Below are 20,944 nucleotides of genomic sequence, written 5' to 3'. Positions count from 1 at the left end.
GAGAACATAATCAATATTTCATAAATATAATAAGCTCAAAAAGAAGAGCAACTGCCAGAGCAGTACATTTCTTGTACACTTAATCTCAGAAATTAACCACAAACTCTCTAAAGACATAAAATAAACCAAAATGGAGATGATAAAGAAAGGAAAAGAATGTCATCTGCAACCAACTATACCCAGTATACATCCCGTCAAAATCTCCGTATGTACCACTAAATTACACAGGAGCTGTATATGGAAAGACAGGAGCCTCTCAGATCAAGGAGGTGCCTTCCTGAAGGTAAAGGCGAGAAACACAAAAGGAATAGCTCACACTACGTGTATCAACAGAGTGAAAACACTACATCAAAGATAATCTCTCCCTCCCCCACCCACATGCAAAACTAAAAACATATATATATATATATATATATATATCCTACAAAACAATAACTGAGCCCTACAGGAACTTTCTAAGCAAGCTTCAACTGTTTCCTCCAATGTGTAACTCCTTCCTCTGCATTTTCTCCATATCTATAATGCCATCAAGGCATTGAAGGATCTCCACATCATCTAATGTGCTAATGGATAATTAGCTTTGTACTAGTTGTATATTTTAACTGGTTTCTCAAATGTGTGACGGTTCTGCAATGGTTGCATGCAACTTGCAATTAGAATCCGGATAGGGAGAAAATATCAAAAGCATGGCTATACAACATACTAGAAAATGCATTACTTTAAATAACACCTAGGAATTAACTGTAGTCAACAATATTGCAATACCTACCTGATTTACATAAGCCCTCTTAGGAGTGTTATCAGGATGCTCTAGACCAAGGTATTGCTCCCAAGCACCATAAACATCTCTTCTCTGAAGAGAATATCAAAAATTAATTAAAACACCATTTTATATAAAAATAAAAATTCTAAAAAAAATACTGATCAAATGTGAGGAACAGGAACATGGCGAAGAAACCAAGACAAACCTGAAAACGATTGAACACAATGTCAGAGTCTTGTAGATACTCTGGTCGACCCAATGACAAAAATGCAAACTTCCACTGGAAAAAGAGATGAAGAAAACATCAGGAGAGGGGAGTCAAAAACTGATGTCAAGATTCCATATACATAATAATGTGTGCATGCACAAAAGTAGTGCAAGTGAGAAGATATGCTGAATTTGTAAGTTGAGGGGATAAAGTAAAAAAGAAAGAAAGAAAGGAATAGCATAAATGAATAAGATAAGTACGAAAATACCTTGGTGAACTCTTCATCATGAACCTGCAATTTCTTTTGTATCCGCACTTTAACTTCAGCCAGAGTTTCACCTTCATGAATGACCAAGAAAAAGGGCTCACCAAAATTTTGTACTTGCTGTTGAGCAAAAAAAAAAAACCTCTAATTCTTAGAACATCTGAATTGTGTGAAATCACAAGCCATTATCCACCAAATATCTCAGAACAGATCATGACTATTTATCAATTCATTGATATTTGAATACCATCTGATTCTGGGAAGTCTCTTTGGTAAAGTGGTAGACATGAATCAATCGATCATGAGGACCAAGATTCTTCTCTTCTTCTGGGATCTGAGATTTAATAAAAAAAACAAGGGTAACAAATAGATACTGCAAACATCAATAACAGAATATTTAGAGATGCTGACTTATTATGAACAAACTCTTAAGAAATTAGGCTTTAAAGCCACAGCTCGATGAAATTAGTCCCAAAAAAGGATATATCTGAATGAAAAACTAGAGAAGAAAAGTAGTTATAATGAAAGGTTTTTATGTAGTGACAGAATTAAAGAATGCCATACTTCCTATCTAACAGACCAAGCTTTTGTAACCAGTTGGCCCAATCAGGTCACTTTTCTTCATTAATGTCAAACATCCATTTGTAATTTAAAAAATTCCACTGCCAGTCTCATGTTGCACCCAGATTCACACAGACACTCAAACATAGATAAAACTCTTTAAGCATGAAATTTAGAGAATGCCAGTTGCATTTGCTCAATTGTGCATTGTGCATTTAGACAGCTAAAACATGCTCAAGTATTGGAAGGTCCTTCTTGAAAAGTTCAGCTACCAAAAAAAAAGAATGTGTTACTTATGACCCCTCTTTTGATGATCCACTTCCAAAGCTATACCCCTATAATTCCACAAAAGACAGTCCTTGCCCTATATGCACTTCATGAATAACATTGTCTGAAAGCATCTTAGCCATGAAATTTCAGCTACAATGGGATGGGAAAAAAAAAAACACTTGCCTCTTCTGCACGCAATGTCCAATACTGGTCATTTATGTTCTCAATCTTTTCACTGGGTGGAAAGATCTGAAAAAAAAAAAAAAAGAAGAGATAGAATAGCAATGAATCACATGAGAAAAGCATACTGTATCTATAATTCGCATAAGACACTTAAAATTCAAATGTCTCGAATATATTTATATACAATCTAAATTGCAACTAGTAATCAATTTTCAACCAATTTCTACCTTATATATCTTGTGATAGAAGACTTCAAGCAATCTAAGCTCTGCATTTGGATGTGACAACTCCACCTGTTTCACAGTGCAGAATTAAAAAGCAAAGCTGTAACATGGTATGAACTTCAAATTGTATGGGAAGTCAATAAAGATATACTACCTTAAATACACTCCTTGGATAGATGTAATGCATTAACACACTATAAACAGAATATTGCGAATAACAACCCATCAAACTTATGATAAGGAAATACATGCAAGATTCTGGTTGCTTCTCAATTGAATATTCACACAATAGTTCTCTCCTATAGAAAGGAGACTAGAAAATGATTGTCTAGTTCTCTCCCATAGTAGCAAGGATACTAGAAAATGATTTCATTAAAAAAAAAAAGAATAGTCATTGCCAAAAAGAGCCACAGGAATCCCTCATCACTAATAACACTATCATCTCTTCTTTGCCTCAAGCATTTAGATGTAAAATAGAAGTGGCAAAAACTTACCTTTGTCTTAAGTTCATCAATTACATTTCCAACAGTGCTCTGTTTAGGCAATCTAATATTGTGAATAACCACCTGAAAATCATGTTAAACATCATTACAGAAAGGCCCAAAACATCAAATGATCACTAAAAGAAAGAGTGAAGGGGGATGAATCACTACAGATCTATACTCACTTCATCCTTAGTAGCATGATGGAAAGCAACTTTCAGGTTTTTCAGACCTTGCAATTCTGGCAAAGGGATATCCAAAACTTCATAATACAAAATGTCAGAAGTCTGTAAATGAAAAAACACCAAATAATCAGTCAAAGTATATAATGCATAAATGGAGCAAACATAGCAAGATGTCAAACTCATATGGGCTACCTGGTTATAGTGGACCAACATTTCTGAAAGATGCTCTACTCCTCGATATTTAATAGGTTGAGGCTTAGGTTGTTGAGAATAGCAGTTGTGAGATGTGAGCCTGATTTTGGATGGATCATCCAGACCAATTTTGCGAGCCACTCTTTCCACAACATCATCATAAGTATGTATCTTTGACCTTGAATGTCACAGAAGAAACAGAGTATAAGTACCTGCAACAATAGTTAAAAATTCTTCTACTATCTGAACAATAGTTTTCATAGAAGTACTTACAACTCTAGACAAAAATCATCTTCCTTTGGTCTCTCCAGAGATCGAAAACGAACAATCTAAGTAGCATCAAATCACAGAAACACTTAATTTGAGTTAAAGGAATCCAAGCACAAACTAAATTACACCAAATAAAAAAATTAATAAATAAAAGAACATAATAAGGGGAATGCTTATTGGGAGAGATGAAAAAAGACTGTGTCTGGCAATTCTCCGAAAAAAATCTAAAACCTGTTGCCTAATGGAGGCTAAAGCTGTCAGGCTCAATGCCATTCCTTGACTTCAACAAATCAACTTGTTGCCTAATGGTTGTTAAACAACCAGCTCATTAAATTATATATAAACAACTCCCAATATGGTATGACCCTTTTTCCTTTTAACATCCAACAACAGATTAACACCCTCAAAGAACGAAAGATCACATGTGAATGAAGACAGTATTACTGGAACTGAGTACAGATCTCTCTTTCCCTCTCTGCACCAAATTCTAAATTTTTATTTATAAGAATGAGGAAAGAGGGTAGAATATAAACAACTATCAGCCTCCCAAAATAAAATCCAAAACAACAACAGATTCTGCAAGCTACTACATATTAATAAGTTTCAATAGACTGTACCTGGCGATTGTGCACATATTCCAGGAATGAAGGCACATCTGGATATCGGCATGCTTCTTCACTTTCAGTCGGAGGAGACTTCTGAAAGCATATGATATCCCCATCTTCTATCTGCAAGCAAGACAGTGTCACTGGCAAGTTACAATAAAAAAGGGTGTATGTTCTAAAGCAAAAGATACCTGACTTAACCGGAATGAGCATCTCTTATCAAGGTGCTCACACATCACACACGGCTCAAACTTTATTTCCTGAAATTGCCAAATCAACAAGTGAGAGAAATTGGTTAAGAAAATCTGTTGAAGCGCGTATGCAAACACACAGTTGAGAAGTAACAAACCTCATACAGTTCTATTTCTTCATCAGGAGCAAAGCCAGCCATTTGATTTAGCTTCGCTATATATTCTATTGGCTTACCAGAAAGTTTTACCAAGAGCCTCCCAACATAACTGCAATGGAACAAAGTGCAAAGTCAGGAAGTACAAGGAAACACAGAATATACAAGAGTAAAGAGGATAAACTAAATACCGTAATTCTCCTTTCTCCGGATCATAAAGCTTGAAGAAAAGCAAAATATCTTCCCTTGTTTTATCAGGTGGGGGAATAGTGCGTAAATCCTGAAGTTATCACACAAAATGAGGAAAAGGAATGTGAGAAGACAAAAAATATATGTTTTAAAAACTCAAAACAATAGTTAATAAAACAACATTACCTGTCCATGCTCAACTTCTAGGAATAGCTTTAGTTCTGCATTGTGTGCCTTATTTGACACCTCCCTCAACTGTCCAACCTAAAATCACCAAACAGAAACCATTAACCCAGAGGACTAATCACAAAACCGAAAAATTAGGACAAACAGCGCTCCTCACCAACTACTCCATCCTACAACATTGGTCCATCTATCCTCAACTGAATGCCTCCTAGTAAAATTTCGATTACAACCTCTTCTAAACAATAAAAAATTGCTAAAAGACAAAAGAGTTCTATTAAAATTGGACAAACATGTAATATCACTTAAGCTAACACACTTTTTTATATTCAGCCCCAAAAAAAATTGCAAACAACAGCTATTATTTCACATCCATGTAAAACATCAGTACTGGATCCCTCTTTCTATTAAAATTCTTGGAAATCAAAAGCAGGGAACATCAGAAAAGCATATCAGACATAACTACAAGAAAGACTAGATGCAAAGCAGGAAGACCAAAAGGTAGAACTACTTACAGATTGTGCCTCCTCCTGAGAGGTCAATGGTCGATTGGGACGATATGTATGGTTCTGCCGCTTTGCCCAAATCCAAAATCGCTGATATTGCACCGGTATGCCAAACTCTTTGGCAACTTCCTCCTGTGAACCAGCTCAGAATTACATATTCAAAAGAAAATGATAACATTCATAGACCCACAACAACAAATCCCAAAGACAAACGAAATCATTTGCACATTTATACAGTACTAAAATGAAGAATCATACTAGAGCAGACCTACCTATAGTACTAAATATAAATTATGAAATGGTAAAAACAAAGGCATTTGGTATAAGCTTTCAAACATTGACTTCAAATTCCAATAATATATTTTACATTAGAAACTCTGTTTGATAAAATTCTTGTTATTAAGCATGCGAACCCCTAGTGCCATCAAAGACTATCTGGCTAACATGATTAATACTAAAATGCCAAGCTCCCCAAAAATTTCCCTCTCAACACCACTATCCCCCAAAGCAACCTATCAAAATAACTCAAATGCATATTCTCAAGTTTTGATAGACATTTCATAATTATGCTGTTAGACAATGCAAAAAGAACTGAAATTCAAGACAGGCAATCAGAAGTATGATGTTCGGCTTTGATTACAAACAAAAACTACCAATGTCATCAACCGCAATAATCAGATCAGATATTTTGTTTCAAATGCATTTTCAATATGCCACGATCAAACAAGCAGTCAAAAATCATACATGATACCTTAAAAACATGGAAGGGTATCTGCTTCTGAATGCGGAAACTCCTAACTTTGTCATGATCCACAAGATCAAAATATATGTCCCTTCCAATCTGTTCTGCAAGATCTTCATCTCTTGCAACCTAAATGCATCAATGATATTCATTAATGTGAACATTAAAAAAATATATATATGAAAAGACCATGACCTTGATTGTGCTCGATAGATACCTTGATAATAGTATAAAGGTGGGCCTCTGCTTTATATCTCCTTTTGTCTTCCTTCTCTTCTTGTTCTTTCTTTAACCTTATCTGAAATTACACATAAAATACATTAGTCTAGATCAACAGAGTCTACATTAGAGAAAATAAAACCAAGGGTTATAGGTTTCACATCAGCTACAAGTAAATGAAGAAATTACCCTCAAGTGTTCAGCAATGTCCTTCTCATCAACATTGCATATTATTTTGTCCTTATCACTTTCGCGTATATAGACAAGCATGTATGCATTTGAGTATTTTGTAAATTTGAAAGGGGTATTATTAAAGCCAGGATTGGTCTGTGGCAACTGTTGAATATAACAGAACAAGGCAACAAAGTCAGTTAAAATTTACAGAAAATACACAAGTAGACAGGGATTTTTATGTAAATCATAGAAACATTACCTCTTCCTCACCACCATACTGCTCCTCCAATGCCCTCTTCATATCTTCTTTTGTTACCCGTTCATCATCAAATTTATACCTGACAAAACAGAGAAATCTATTAAAGTGATTCCACCAACCTGACTTTATCTCCATTGTAAAATAACCATTACTTAGAGCCAACACTAAAATGGAAAAGTACCTGACACTAAATACCAAAATATCCTTAAATGTGATAACATAAAATACAATAAGATCAACAATGAAAAACTACAATTAATACGCCATAAGATGCATCATCTGAAGATAATACTAATCTGATCAACTAAGAAATGCCTGAGTTAAACCCCACAAAGCAGTCAAATGTTAAATGTATGTATCAAAACAACTTCAATTTCTTCAACAACAACTCTATAATATTCATGGAAAGACATGAGGAAATTGCAATCCAAACAGGAAAAAAAATAATCATGAAGAAAACATATTCTTAAGTCAATCACACTAATCTTCAAAATTTCTTCTTTCAATTCAAGAAAAATAGGAATATACACAAACTCATTGAGATTGTAATCAAATGAGTCAACTTTCAATTCAAAAATGTTGCTCACCACTGGTCAGAAAGGGTTGGCCTGATAAAAGCATAGTAATGTCCACCATGCACCCCTCCGCTATGAACTAAGACACTGCAAAGAAAAAACAGGACATGCAAAAGAAGGCAGATTAGAAGAAAATTTAGTGCAAAAAGCTACAAGCAGATGGAAAAAAATACATGCCAAGAGCCTATACTGCCACAAGCAAAATTAGAAGCTGTTGAAAAACAGAAGAGTTTCATCAAGCACAGCTAATATAGTGAAATGTTCAAAATTTCTATAACGTGGAGAAAGGGAAATTGAAAGCTAGACATGTGATCATACAAACAAGATGGTTAGAATACAGCTCAGAGATCACTAAAGATTTCAGAAACAAAAAAGAGTTCCTATTAAGCAGGAGTAGAAAAGCAGGGAAACAACTAGTAAAATGTCTTACAAACTTGCATCAGTTAAGAACACATTACAATTATAAGTTAGTGATACAAATTAAAAAACAATCCTGGGACAAGTAACACCTGTGAAGTGTGTAAAGGTTGCGAACACTCCTATCTGCTTCAGGTGATAAATACTTCCCATTTTCTCTATCAAGGTCAAGTTGAAGAGGAAACTCATAGCGGTCATTTATCTACAAAATGAAAGCAACTATTAATACAAAATTGGCAATGCTAACATGAATAGCAACTAAATTCGCATGAAAAACTCAATAATGCCCACTTAAAGAAACATTATCATTCCCAGTGTTGAAAAGACATGAAAGATGCTTATCACTCCGAAAGAAAAAAAATAAAATATTGATCATAGGAAATGAAGTTTATAAAAGTTATATTTCTGGCAAAACATTATCAGACAGTAATAACAAGTGCAGTCATGAAAAGCAAAGCAAAAAAAGAAAAGATAGAACAAGCATCATCAACATAAAAATATTTTAAAAAGAAACATAGCTGTTTATATAATTTCTCATTAATAGCAGCAATATAATTGTGGCCTGTTTTGTTTTTACATATAGAGAAGAGTTTATTAATGTCTTTTGAAACACCTAACAACATGTTTCATCAATATTGAAGAAAGAGGATAGTAGGAATCTTGACAAGGAAAAAGAAAAGGTTAACTAAAATAAGAAAATTAGAATTAGAATATGTAGATCAGATTTGGTGCACCAGGGCAAGGAATCATTACGAGTGTTTTTCTTGCATATCACATTACATAATCCGAAGCCTTGAAATTTAAAAATACTAAAATGTGAGCAACAAAGCAACCCAACTATTCAGTGCATTTGGCAATAAACTGATTTCATCACTGACCTTCACCATCGTATCCCGCATAAAATCATATTCAAACCGCTTTAGCTGAAGTTGAAGTACAGGGGGAAAGTCGATAAATAAGACACCTTTCTTTGCATCCTGAAATGAACAGAATTTCAGCACACAATTAAGAAACTTCATTTCAACTTAGCTAATTAGATTAGCCTTGTTTGTGCCAGCAGAATGTTGCTTTGGTCGACTTTGATGGGTCAAACCTTCAAACAATAATTTCAAACCAAAAATAAATTTTCTTCACTGATGAAGTCAAACCAAAGAATAAATTGTCAAACATAGCCTTTTCTATGCTTCATTCAAACCATAGAATGTATGGTCCTACACTCCAACATTGAAGCAACATTTTTGGCCCAGTTCCCATCACCTCAAAAAAATAACTAACCTGTAAGCCATGCTCTTCAGCATGATATTTGTTGTCACCCTCAAGGCGCTCAACTTCCACATACTTATCAAAAGAAGCATAAACATCACGACAACCTTTGACATCAAGCTGAAGGTCTGCACACAATATGCACACTCAATGTTTGCTTTTCAGGAATACATTTCAATATTCCAAACTAAGATGTATAAAAATCAGTAAAAAATAAATACCATAAAATGATTCCTTTCTTGTAGACTTGTAATCCACATTGATGCATTCAATATAATTCATATGATGACCCTCAAACAACTGCTGTATTGTCCCCTCTACAACAGTACCCTGAGAGAAAAAAGGGAAAATCAATAACATAATTTAATATGCAAACACCAAGAGAGGGAGATCAAAAGGTGAGTACCTTCATTTTATCTTCAAGCTTTTCACATAGGACTCGATTGAGTTCTTGTACATCATGTTGCATGAAAGAATCATACGTATCCCATCCAAAAGATTTGGTTAATTCCTTTGTCGCAACACTAGTGTCATTATATTGAAGCTTATAAAATAAACTCTGCAGAGCCAAAGGAATACTTCCTATAGGCATGTCGTTTTCAGTTGTTGGCATGTGGTACACTGCCTGAAATTGAACATGGTAAAATGACATGTTTCACTTCAACTAAAGTAAAGACCATAAGAGCAAGCATAATCGAATTAAATATGAGACAGAATCCACACCTTTCTGAAGTATGGTATATGGTATAGAGTCTGCAGGAGCGAGTTCATGTAACAAGTTGCTCCTTGGTTCTTAAGTCCTACATAACCAGTCTCTTTCTTTGAGTCATATGACCAATAATCCAGTATCTTACGAACAGCAACCTCAGCTTCAACAACAACAGTATCATTCACAAGATATCCTCTGCTAGGGTCATAAAGATCGCTAAGAGGCATAAATGAGGTGAAACCCCAATCACTCTCTCTTGCATTAAACTGGTGTTGGGTGTCTGCAAATGAAAGTTAAAAACAAGGCACTAAATAAGTTGTAGATGATATCTTAAATACTCAGTTGCCGTGTTATAGAAATGACAAGAAATAATCTACAATTCATCTAACACACAGGTTCCTTTCTTCCCCACTATAAATCAACTACTCACAACAAGACACCGGACTGCTCGCAATATACATAGCAAAACATTATATCATCAAGAAAGAAAAGCATCTAAACCATCCTATATTGGAACAAGTTACCAATTTTGCGAAACATTGCAATATTATTACCCTTTCACATTAATTCTGTTCTTAAAATTCGACCACTTGGAACATAATGTGAATTATGTCAACACAAAATAAAATAAAAGATGTGGCTACAACAACACTATGCTCACCTATTGAGCAATATGACAGTTTTAAGTACCACTAAATTTTCATTATCATCAAAAGGAAGATCCTTATATAGAAATAAGGCACTTTTGAGCATCATGAAATTTTCATTATCATCAAAACCTCTCTAATTTTGGAATTTTATGAATGTTACAACAGATTCTCCTTAAAACCCTACTTTCTTTTTAGTCAAATCCTCTCAACATCCAAGTAAAATAAATAATGAATAAATACATAAATAAATGAAACCAAAACTTGAATCTCCTCATTGTTGTTTCTAAGCCCCCAGCTCTGAGAAGAGCATAGTTGTAACTAAAACAAGTTCAAAGGCTGCAACATCACCTACTGTGACAAAGCCAATGAATGAACGCTACATAACAAAGACAATCAAGCACTGACTAAACATGAAAGAAAAAAAATTCTTTCTAGGAAATGCAAGATAGCATTAAATTGAAGCCTCCATAAATCACAATAACAAAAGTAGGATTTTCCCAAAAAAGGCTGCAGTTATAAATAATTACTTGAGACACAAGGACAAGCTTAATAATAATAAGAATATACCCTTTCTTATAGAATACTTGTGATGGATCTGATTAACAACCGCCAAGCTAAACTGAGCATATCTACTCCAACCATATGGCAATGTAGAAGAATCAGCAACATCAAGATACATTGACAAGTGATCCACATTGTTTCCCTTTGGAAAAATTAGTATCCGCCTGCTCAAATGAACCAAACCCACGTCCAAAACTCGATCACATGAGGGATTGCGGCATACCAAACTAAACATATTCCAATAACGACAAAACAAAAAAGTTATCGCTTTACCATTTATAACCACCAACAACAAATATATCTGAATAGTGCTTCTTGGTATTGAGCCTTGAAAAATTCTCAATTGTCCAAGTGAACTTCATTGATGGAGGATCCTCCACTTGCTGATTCTCAACCGTACTAGCCGGCTCAACTTGAGCAACTAAAATTAAAATAAATCATTAATCAACAAAAAACACTCAAAACCCTAAGACACTACTAATCAAATATTATTCCATACTAAATCGAACCATAATTACAAAAAAAAAAAACCAATCATTCGGATCAACCTAAGATTATCAACAAAAAAAATAATGTGAATTACACTAAACTCAAATATTCCAAAAAAAAAAAAAAAACCTTCCATTGGCTGAGGTCCTTCGACTATATCCGAATGCGGCACGAGCATCTCCTCGTCTTCTTGCTGTTCCAAAAAATCAAATCTCTGATCAACCAAAACCTAACCCTAACTCTCTCAATCAAAACCCTAATTATTACATTCTCAATGCATTAAAAAAACAAAATTAATTCCACGAAATTCACGTCTACTTAATCACTTCTCAATTTAAAAAGTAAAGAAAACTTCAGAAAATAAAAAAAAAAAACTCTTTTAAACACTTCCAACCAAGAAAAGAAAAAGAAAAATAGAAAAGTATATATTGAGAATGAAGGGAGGAAAGAGTGGTATGTACATCTAACGGCGGAGTAGTCATCATAGTCATGGGTGGAGGGAGATGTGGACCGCCCGATCAGAAATCGGAAAAACTAAAAGCGATTAAAAATCAGAGAGGAAAATAAAATAAAAATAAACAGTGAATTTTGGTGAAGGGAAGGGGAAGGGAAGAAGCGGGCACTGCAAAGCGAGTCGACAAAGAACTGGTGCAGAAAAAAAAGCCATTCGAGTTTTACTTCAACGGGAGGGGTATTATTGACAGTTTGATGCAGAAGCCGGGGTGGTTTCGGGAATACAAAAATCGAGATGGGGGACGGGGGGATGGTAACAAGCAAATAGGAAGAAGACACGTGGAAAACTGGAGTTGGGAGACGTACGAATTAGTGACGTGGCAGGTTGTGGAGTCACGTGCGTGTGGTAAGTCGGGTGACAAAATCTGCGCTCGCTCTCTCTCTCGTCGACTTTCCTCGTACGAGGCTATCCCCTTTTTTCTTTTTATTTTAATAAATAATAATAAATTTTTTTTTTAATAATTAGGATGAAAACTCGAATTTTACTCTTTAAATAAAAAATTATGTATTAATTAATAAATCAAATGTTCAAGTACAATAATAACAAAAATTTTATAAATTGAGATATAATCAGTTGAATATCTAAACTAAACAAACCCTATAATTTGACACTTAACTAATTTATATTTGTTTTTCTTTTTTATTAAAAACCATTAATTTTATTTCAAAAACTAATTTTTTATTTTATTATTAATTTAATGAAATATAAAATATTTTAATCATTTTATTTTTAACTGTATGTAGAAGAAAAAGACACAGAGAAGTTAAATGTTAGATTTAAATTTGAAAATTTATTCTTTCTCAAAATATTAAGTACTTTTTTATTTTTACTGTGCTCAATAATAGGATTTTTTAATTTAATTATTTAAAGATAATTATTAACGAAAGAGGAAAAAATGATTCATTAGGTAAATCTTACACGTTACAATATATTCCACCTTCTCTTTGCACGGTCTTTGCCTTTTTAGTACCACTCCAAATAGCTTTTTTTTTTTTTTTTGTATTGCCTAATTGACATTAGAGAAAATGAATATTATTATGGAATGAAAGGAAGTTACCTCCGTATGTATACATATGGCTTAGGATTTAATTAGTCTAATGATTATTAATCATTCTTGAGAAGATTAAGATCCAAGGTTTTGATCTCTCCTTGATCTTACCTTGTACGTCGTCGTGTTTTTTTCTAACTCCCGGCCCCACCCCAGCTAGCATGGTCAAATGATCAAATTAACACTTCCCCCCTCTCCCCCATTCAACCAACAAACATGCACCGCCAAAGCACACTAGTGCTGAATAACAAAGCTGATCATCCTCATGATCTCAAGGCCTACAAATGCCCTATGCTTTGCTAGCGTTTGGAATTTTCTACCCCATGCATGCCACGTTTCCTTCTCTGCCATTGCAAACCTCCACGTTTAATTCTCAACTTTCCAAGTGCAAGATCTATCAATCCTGAAGCAAGTAGATATCCATCCGCCCTCGGGTTATTTATACGCAGATGGATTCAAGAACTCTCTTTTATATATTTATAATATATATATATATATATATATATATATATAAGTGACTGTACTGCTGGTTTTGGTGACGGAAACAACGACAGAAAAGCTGCAGCAGGCTTCGAGGCAATTGGACAGGATAAGGTGAAATTTAAAGATGAGAGTAATGGTGGGTATTGACGAGAGTGACGAGAGTTTCCATGCTCTCCGATGGACCCTTGATAAGCTTTTTGACGGTATGAGTACCAGAACTGCACCCCCTGAAGAAGCCAACCAGGAGGAGGCTGGTAATTTGCTCACTCTACTTCATGTTCAGAAGGCTTTCCACAACTACGGTATCCCTGTTGGAGCAGGAGCCTCAGGTCAGACGCATCGGATCTAGCTATATATTCCTTTTACGATCACCTCTTTTCTCTTTCTTTCTTGGAGAATCAATTGCTCCAGAATTTCAATTCAAGTTTCTACACTTGCAGCAAATGTTTCACACGCAGTAGATGATATGAATAGGCTATATCCTAGTTTTTACTTTACCAAATCACCATGGGAGATACTGAGTTACTTTTCACTTTTCAGTTTCCTTGATACCAAGCTCTGGGGAAACGGCATGAAAAGCATAAACTACATAAACTAAAAAGTTCTTTAATATTTTTTTTCTTAATATATTAAAAAAGCGAAATTTTAAAGATTGCACTCCTTTCGTCTCATTATTTATTCGTTTATCTTTCTTTTGATTGGCTCGAAATTATTTTCTTTTTGTATTTTTGAACCTTTAATTAACGCTGTTAGATTTTTATATTCTAAATTTATTTTTCATTATTCAGTAAAATTTAATATAAAAACTTTAAAATGGAAAAGCTCTATCTAATACGCAAAAATCAATTATAAACAAAAAATTTGAGTTAAAGAGTACTGTCAGGTGAATTTTAAAAAATTATTATTATACGTAAATACGTGAATAGATATTAATATATGATTTATATAAAAAAATTATTAAATCATTGTATTTGAACATTTATGTACGAAAAAATTAGAAGTAAATTTAAAAAAATTGTTACAATAATGTTAAATTTTTGTTTTAATTTAGTATTTATATATCAGAAATATTTTTTCCCAAAAAAAAACATTTTAAATATAAAACTTAACATCGTTGGGTAACTATTTGTGTGACAAAACAAATAAAGTTGGGTTGAGGTTGTGTTCTTAAGACACTACACTCCAGGTCTTTCACCTCAATAGATATTATTTTTGGGATTTGTCCTCACTTTGGATTATTTCATTTGTTTGATATTGGATTTAATTTTTCTAGTGGTAATTCTTTTAAAGAAAACTTTTTATAGTTACGTGACAACGTTAAAAACAAAAGAAAGTGTAAGATTTGTTTGGCCTGATTAGAGCTATAAAAATTGTTGTAAAAATTTAAGTGGTTGTAAGTTACGCTTAAATTCTATCAACTGACCTATTAACTCTTTGTTAAACTCATGAATTTTGTTTGTGATTAGTGTGTGCAGTGCATTTATATGTGTGGATTCTCTAGGAGAGACCACCAATTAATTTACTATCTTCATTTAATTATGTCAATAAGTTGTATGATATAGACATATGAACATATAATATAAGTTTTCTTGTTTTCATTCTCACAGCATTTTACGTGCCATATTCGATCGAGGAATCGGTGAGGAAATCTCAAAATCAAATTTCAAAAGAATTACTCTTTCATGCATCACAAATGTGTAAAGACAAATCGGTATGTAAAACCTATTAAGAATTGAGTTTAATTACATGTCACGATATAATCTCGTATATGAGAAACACGAAATCTCTCATCTATTACATAGAGATGTATGGAACCTAGTTAAAGCAACCATAATGGAAGCTATTAAAGACCAAATAAAATTAAATCGAACCTTATATTATCCATTGTAATTGATCTACCGCATTTTTAAACATTTATCTTGTTGATTTTAATGTTAAACGAAAGAAATAAAAAAGTAGATATGGATGCATGAGATCAGTTGAATGAATTAGTGGAACCTTTGTGCCTGCAGATTAAAGTGAAGAGTTTGATTCTCGAAGGGGATCCAAAAGAAAAGATATGCCAAGTTATTGAGCAAATGCAGGTTGATCTTCTCGTCGTAGGCAGCCGCAAACTTGGAAAGATTAAGAGGTGATTTCAACATTCTTTGATGGCAAATCCTGTGTTGTGGATTAATTTTCTTTTTTTATCGGAGATTTGAAAATTATATTGTCAAATTTTAATCCTTAAATATTGTATTTAAGGACAAAGTTAATTGAATTATGGAACTGAGTAATCGTGTATATATAAAAATTAAGCTTCTTGCATGGTGAACATACAAAGAATTGAAGGCAATGCAAATGATGATTTGATTGGTTGTAACTTCCCTGTGTTAATTTTGGAAGCAGAGCTTTGTTAGGCAGTGTAAGTGACTATTGTGCGCACAATGCAAACTGTCCCGTTCTCATCGTGAAGCCACCACAAGAAGCCAGTAAGTGAGTAGCGGTGAAGGCCTTGAGCTTTTTCTACTTCTCTAATAAGTATCGTCTTGGAGAACATTAAAGAGTAGTAATTTTACTTGTACAAGTGAGCTCCTGCAAACTCTGTTCCGTGGATTATGTAATTTCTCTCTTACTCTACTTATTAAATACATACTATTTTCATAATTTTTTTTATTTATGAAAGAGAATTCAAATTTTATTTTTTAAGCAGCGGATCATACAAATACTACTATTTTTATAATTATTATTACTATTATTTTATTTACGAGAAAAAGAAATTTTAACTCAATTTATTTAATTTTTAATAGAAAATATTCTAATTAAGTTCGTTATTATTATGTTATGCACACTTTTAAAAGAAGTGTATGTTTTTACATTGGTAATAAGAATATGTAATGTCAAAGAATCATATTTTAAATTCAGAACAATACTTGAGACTAAACCTAATACATTCGTGCTGCTTGCTAATTGTAAACACAATGGTTTACTAGTTACAATCGCAACTTCTGGTGGGATCCCCAAAGAATACTCATTATTTCCACAGAATTGAAACTCACACCACTTCATTTTTCTTTTTCAGTTAAAGTACAAATTTTGAGCGTATTTTTTCACTGAAATTGTCACTTGGTTAGTGTGGAGTGTTTTTCTAATAAGGAGAGAAAATATCGTGACAAGTAAAGCGAGATGCACTAAAGACGATAGAGAATAATACTGAAATAGTTGTTTTGCAGCAACAGATGAAGTTTACAAACCAGGAAGAAGGTAAAGAAAATGTAGTGACAGAGCATAGCGAAGATGGAAAGAACTGAGTAAAGGGAGAGTATTTGAGAAAAGCTTAGAGAAATCTTTTAAAGAGAATCTGATAAAATTTTAATGTGTCCCCAAATTGCCAAATTTATATATATACACCAAATAAAAACAGTTTGTTAGGAGCAATGAGTTAGAAAGTTTTTATTTGATATCATGCTTTAGGGAGAGTTTTTTTATATATAAGAACATGTTTATGACGGAAATAACACGTTTATAATGAAAGAATATATTCATGATCGGGATAACACATTAGCTCACTATGTGTATTAGGTAGTGGGAGGATGTGTAAAGATATAGTGGAGCTTAATGACACTTAATAATGTGTCACATGTTGAAAAATAAAGAAAATGCAAAGCACTTGTATTTTAAGTAAATGTTAAGAAGAAACTCCTTAAATATCTTGGTATCGGAGTTATCAAGTCAAGCTCTGTAATACATTTCAAAAGTAAATAAAACTTATGATTGTTGCAATTTATTTTAGGTTATTTTTATTACTCCTCACATTTCACGCGATATTATTATTTTATATTTATTCTTATCTTGTAAAATAATATTTAAAAGAAAAATAATACACCCGTGAAAATATGGTACTTGCAGCTAGCATAAACCCAATTTAGATATCAAGGAGAAAGTGGCCCGTGGCATAAAATATACAACAACTAAGTACATGAAGAATTGGAAAATTTGATCCAAATGCATGATGCCAGCTCTTTCTAAACATGACATCCCAAACTTCCACGTTATCCACAGTTTTTTCCAAGTGTGCAATCAAGATTCAAACAGGACAGCGCATTCAATAATCTCCTCTTCGGCATATTTAAAAGAGAAGGTGGATTAATCTACCAAAACAAAATCTCCATTGCTTGGTAGAACAGAGAGGAGGGAAAAGATGAGAGTTATGGTGGGGATTGATGGGAGTGATGCGAGTTTCTATGCTCTTCAATGGACCCTTGATAACCTTTTCAATGGCCTGATCAGTCCAGCACCAGCTGTTGTTGGTGGGGAAGCTACCCTGCTCACGCTGGTTCACGTACACCAGCCTATCAAGCACTATGGCTTCGCCCCTTCTGCCTTCCCTGCTGGACCAGGAGTTCTAGGTAAAAGCTATCCTTGGTATCTACCTATAATTTCTTCACCACTTTCTTTTCTTGGTATCGTTATGTTTTACCATGTTGCGGCATCAATTACATAAATCCTAACTTAATTTTCATGTGTTATCAAAATTCATAATGTGAAGAATGTTTCTCACATCATGTTGTACTATTAATAGAATATGATTTCCAGTTTTCTTTTCTAAATTAAGCAGCTTATGCATCGACTACATTGGTGGATTCTGTAAGGAAATCCCAAGAACAAATTTCTGCTGGTATACTCTCGCGTGCTTTAAAGATGTGCAAAGACAAGGTGGTTCCTCAAAAAATTTTATTTTGTGTGCCCTTTTCGTAGGATTTTCGATCTAAATAACTATCTATGGCTTGGAACTAGAGCAACATTCACACCCGTTGAAGCTATTATCTGTGTTTGCCATGTTTATTGTTATGCATGTCGTTTGAAAACTAGAGATACAATGAAAGATATGAGTATCTATGAAGGCAAGTGGAATCACCAAAACATTAAGTTGATGCAGATCAAAGCAGAAACTCTGATTCTTGAGGGAGATCCGACGGATATGATATGCGACATCAGCGAGCAAATGAATGTTGACCTCCTTGTTGTTGGCAGCCGAGGCCTTGGAAAGATTAAAAGGTGATTTTCATATTCTTCTTTTGTTGTGTAAGTTTGTCCTTTAATTGGTTCTTTTCTGCTAGTTCTGTTAGTACAATCCTCACACACACTCTCTTGATATATTAGTTATTATTGTAATAGCAGCATTATCACTCTACAATTCCTGGGTAATTTGATTGCTAATAATATTATTAAAATTATTGGTGAAGGCAGAGCTTTGCTAGGCAGTGTAAGTGATTATTGTGCACACTATGCAAAATGTCCAACCCTGATTGTGAAGCCGCTGAAGGAGGCCAGCAAGTAAAGGCGACCGAGGACTAGGGCTTTCCTAGGATTTGTCCTGCAAAAGATAATCTATATATAAAATTATGTTTGCATGTAAACTCTATTTGTTTATGTTAGTGTGACAGAGGAAGAGCATTATAGCTCAAAGCTAGAACTTTACTGAAATATGGTTTTACTCTTATCATTTGAAATGAGCTCAAATTGGTTCATAGTGTACTTCATTTTAAATAGATCAAGTCATTCTTATATTTCACAATCTTTCTTCATCACTAAATTAATTTCCAATTAAACGGCAAGGATCAGTATCATATCACAATTATAACATTTAGTAATGTTGTTTTATCTGCTTCAGTTAAAAAAGGAATGCTGTTTTATCAGCAATGGACCAATGGTTGGAAAAAGCCCTTAGTAATCCTAGAAGCAATGGGTTCTTAGGAGAAGAAAATCAGGCTCGCCAAACAGGCCTGGAAAAGCATTTCTTTTACGAACACAGTTTGCTGTAACCATTCTTTCAGGCAACATAGTTCCACTATATCTCTGTTAATTAACTGCCCTTTTGATAAAAATACTTTCGGCAGAAGCATCAGGAAAATGGTATGGGCAGGAAGGGGTTGGAAGATTTAATTTCAGATCAGCCATCCGTGATTCAAGTAGTGATTAGCTCATTTGAAGTAGCTTCCAGAAGTGGGGATTACTCTGTCGGACCAGGATACTGGTACATGGTCTGGAAGCTTTGTATTAATCTTTCTTAGTCTTAGTAAGTGCTCTAGAAAGGCCTAGAATATATAGATTATGGAAGATTATAACTTTTTATAGGAAGCTTTGAAAAGGTTAGAGAAAACGGTGGAGCATCTCCTTTTGCGTTGTGCTTTTGGCAGGGACGTCTGGTTCTGTTCCAACCTGTCCTTAGAGTCCATCAGTTCTCTGTATAGTTTAACTGTTGATTGTTCTGAGGCTGATATCAGGGTGGTGGATTCATGTACTCTGTATAGTTTAACAGGTTATAGTCATGGCTGTTTTTTTTCTTGTAAGTCATCCTAGGACAGTATTAACTGGAGGATTAACAGTTGATAATTATCCGTTTTTGCAAGTAATAGTTCTATATAATGAAATGATCCACTTTAATCTTCAAAAAAAAAAAGAGTTCATCAGTTCTCCCCTGACAGCATTGTGGACTGGATCAAGGAAACGATTCTTATGACTCATAAGCAGAACGAAAAAGGGGTTTATTTATTGTCTACTGCATGTGTTATTTACTAATTTCGGGGCTATTTGATCTTCAGCCTTGTTTCAAACTAAAGCCCTGGACACCAATAACTCAGAACTTCTGGAACCAAAACAAGTAGTGAGGGGAAGGGAGTTATGCAGTTTGGTTTCTGGTTGCACAATGGACTGCCCTTTTATGTTCTCTTTCCTGATTCAGTATTTAAAAATACGAAAAAGCTAACAAACAAACTTATTTTGCATACCAGAACTGGAATTTTATACCTGAACGAATGCCACGTCTCTTTCTATATATGTCACTGAAAACTTCCACGTTTCCCATTGTTTATCCAGGTGTTCAATCAAGATATAAACAGCACATTTTAGATTCCACCGAATTAAAGGGTTTGTAAAAAGAACTTTTCGTTGCTTACCAGGACAGAGGGCACTGAAAAATGAGAGCGATGGCGGGAATTGATGAAAGTGATGAGAGTTTCTATGCGCTTCAATGGTTCCTCGATAACCTTTTCCCAGACCTTAGTGCAGCACTCTCGGCTGGCTTGCTCACGCTGGTTCATGTACAGCAACCTTTCCAGCCCTATGGCTTCCCTGCAGCTAGACCAGGAGTTGCAGGTAAAAGTACGCGTGATGATTGTGGTTTTGGTTATTTCTTCATGTCAGCCGCATTTAAAACAAGATTGAATTCCATGATACAGTTGAAAGAGGCCATCAGGGGGCTGCCCTGTTTCAGGGAATAATTTGCTCCACATATTGATAACTAGTAGTTAATTTTGCAGGAGAATAGAAACTACTGGTGCAGAAATAGTTTATAGCACATACTATAATTTCCCATTTTTTTTCTTCTAATTTTACAGCATTTTATCCATCGACTGTAGTTGCGGATT

General features: G+C 34.2%; 3 protein-coding genes across 4 annotated transcripts; 2 read left to right on the top strand and 1 right to left on the bottom strand.

Moving 5' to 3' along the window:
• Positions 1 to 164: 164 nt before the first annotated feature.
• LOC18599212 (ubiquitin C-terminal hydrolase 12) lies at positions 165 to 12,142 on the bottom strand. Its single transcript, XM_007029084.3, has 32 exons — positions 11,952 to 12,142; positions 11,620 to 11,683; positions 11,275 to 11,422; positions 11,008 to 11,165; positions 9,805 to 10,070; positions 9,488 to 9,706; positions 9,303 to 9,411; positions 9,094 to 9,209; positions 8,697 to 8,795; positions 7,911 to 8,020; positions 7,414 to 7,488; positions 6,827 to 6,905; positions 6,583 to 6,729; positions 6,392 to 6,472; positions 6,184 to 6,303; positions 5,442 to 5,564; positions 4,930 to 5,007; positions 4,746 to 4,834; positions 4,558 to 4,666; positions 4,400 to 4,468; positions 4,221 to 4,331; positions 3,607 to 3,662; positions 3,334 to 3,511; positions 3,142 to 3,243; positions 2,969 to 3,040; positions 2,478 to 2,543; positions 2,251 to 2,316; positions 1,484 to 1,570; positions 1,240 to 1,356; positions 969 to 1,043; positions 770 to 853; positions 165 to 627 (listed from the first exon to the last, which is right to left on the bottom strand). Exons 1-32 carry the CDS (start codon positions 11,979 to 11,981, stop codon positions 586 to 588), a joined length of 3,345 nt encoding a protein of 1,114 aa, XP_007029146.3. The 5' UTR covers positions 11,982 to 12,142; the 3' UTR covers positions 165 to 585.
• A 1,431-nt stretch (positions 12,143 to 13,573) lies between these two features.
• LOC18599211 (uncharacterized) lies at positions 13,574 to 16,158 on the top strand. The gene is made up of 4 exons (XM_007029083.3): positions 13,574 to 13,864; positions 15,143 to 15,246; positions 15,548 to 15,666; positions 15,924 to 16,158. Exons 1-4 carry the CDS (start codon positions 13,660 to 13,662, stop codon positions 16,012 to 16,014), a joined length of 519 nt encoding a protein of 172 aa, XP_007029145.2. The 5' UTR covers positions 13,574 to 13,659; the 3' UTR covers positions 16,015 to 16,158.
• Positions 16,159 to 17,648: 1,490 nt separating this feature from the next.
• Positions 17,649 to 19,092, top strand: LOC18599210 (uncharacterized). Of its 2 annotated transcripts, none has more exons than XM_018122414.2 (4): positions 17,649 to 17,923; positions 18,133 to 18,230; positions 18,454 to 18,572; positions 18,761 to 19,092. In XM_018122414.2, the coding sequence occupies exons 1-4, from the start codon at positions 17,716 to 17,718 to the stop codon at positions 18,786 to 18,788; spliced, it is 453 nt and encodes a 150-aa protein (XP_017977903.2). In that variant the 5' UTR covers positions 17,649 to 17,715; the 3' UTR covers positions 18,789 to 19,092. The 2 variants fall into 2 exon arrangements, with proteins under 2 accessions (XP_017977903.2, XP_007029144.3); XM_007029082.3 differs by having other exon boundaries at positions 17,655 to 17,923; positions 18,765 to 19,092.
• Positions 19,093 to 20,944: the final 1,852 nt, after the last annotated feature.

This window comes from Theobroma cacao, chromosome 5 (assembly GCF_053813885.1).
Source record: "Theobroma cacao isolate CCN51 chromosome 5, ASM5381388v1, whole genome shotgun sequence".
NCBI lineage: Eukaryota > Viridiplantae > Streptophyta > Magnoliopsida > Malvales > Malvaceae > Theobroma > Theobroma cacao.
This window is presented reverse-complemented; position numbering and strand designations above follow the sequence as displayed.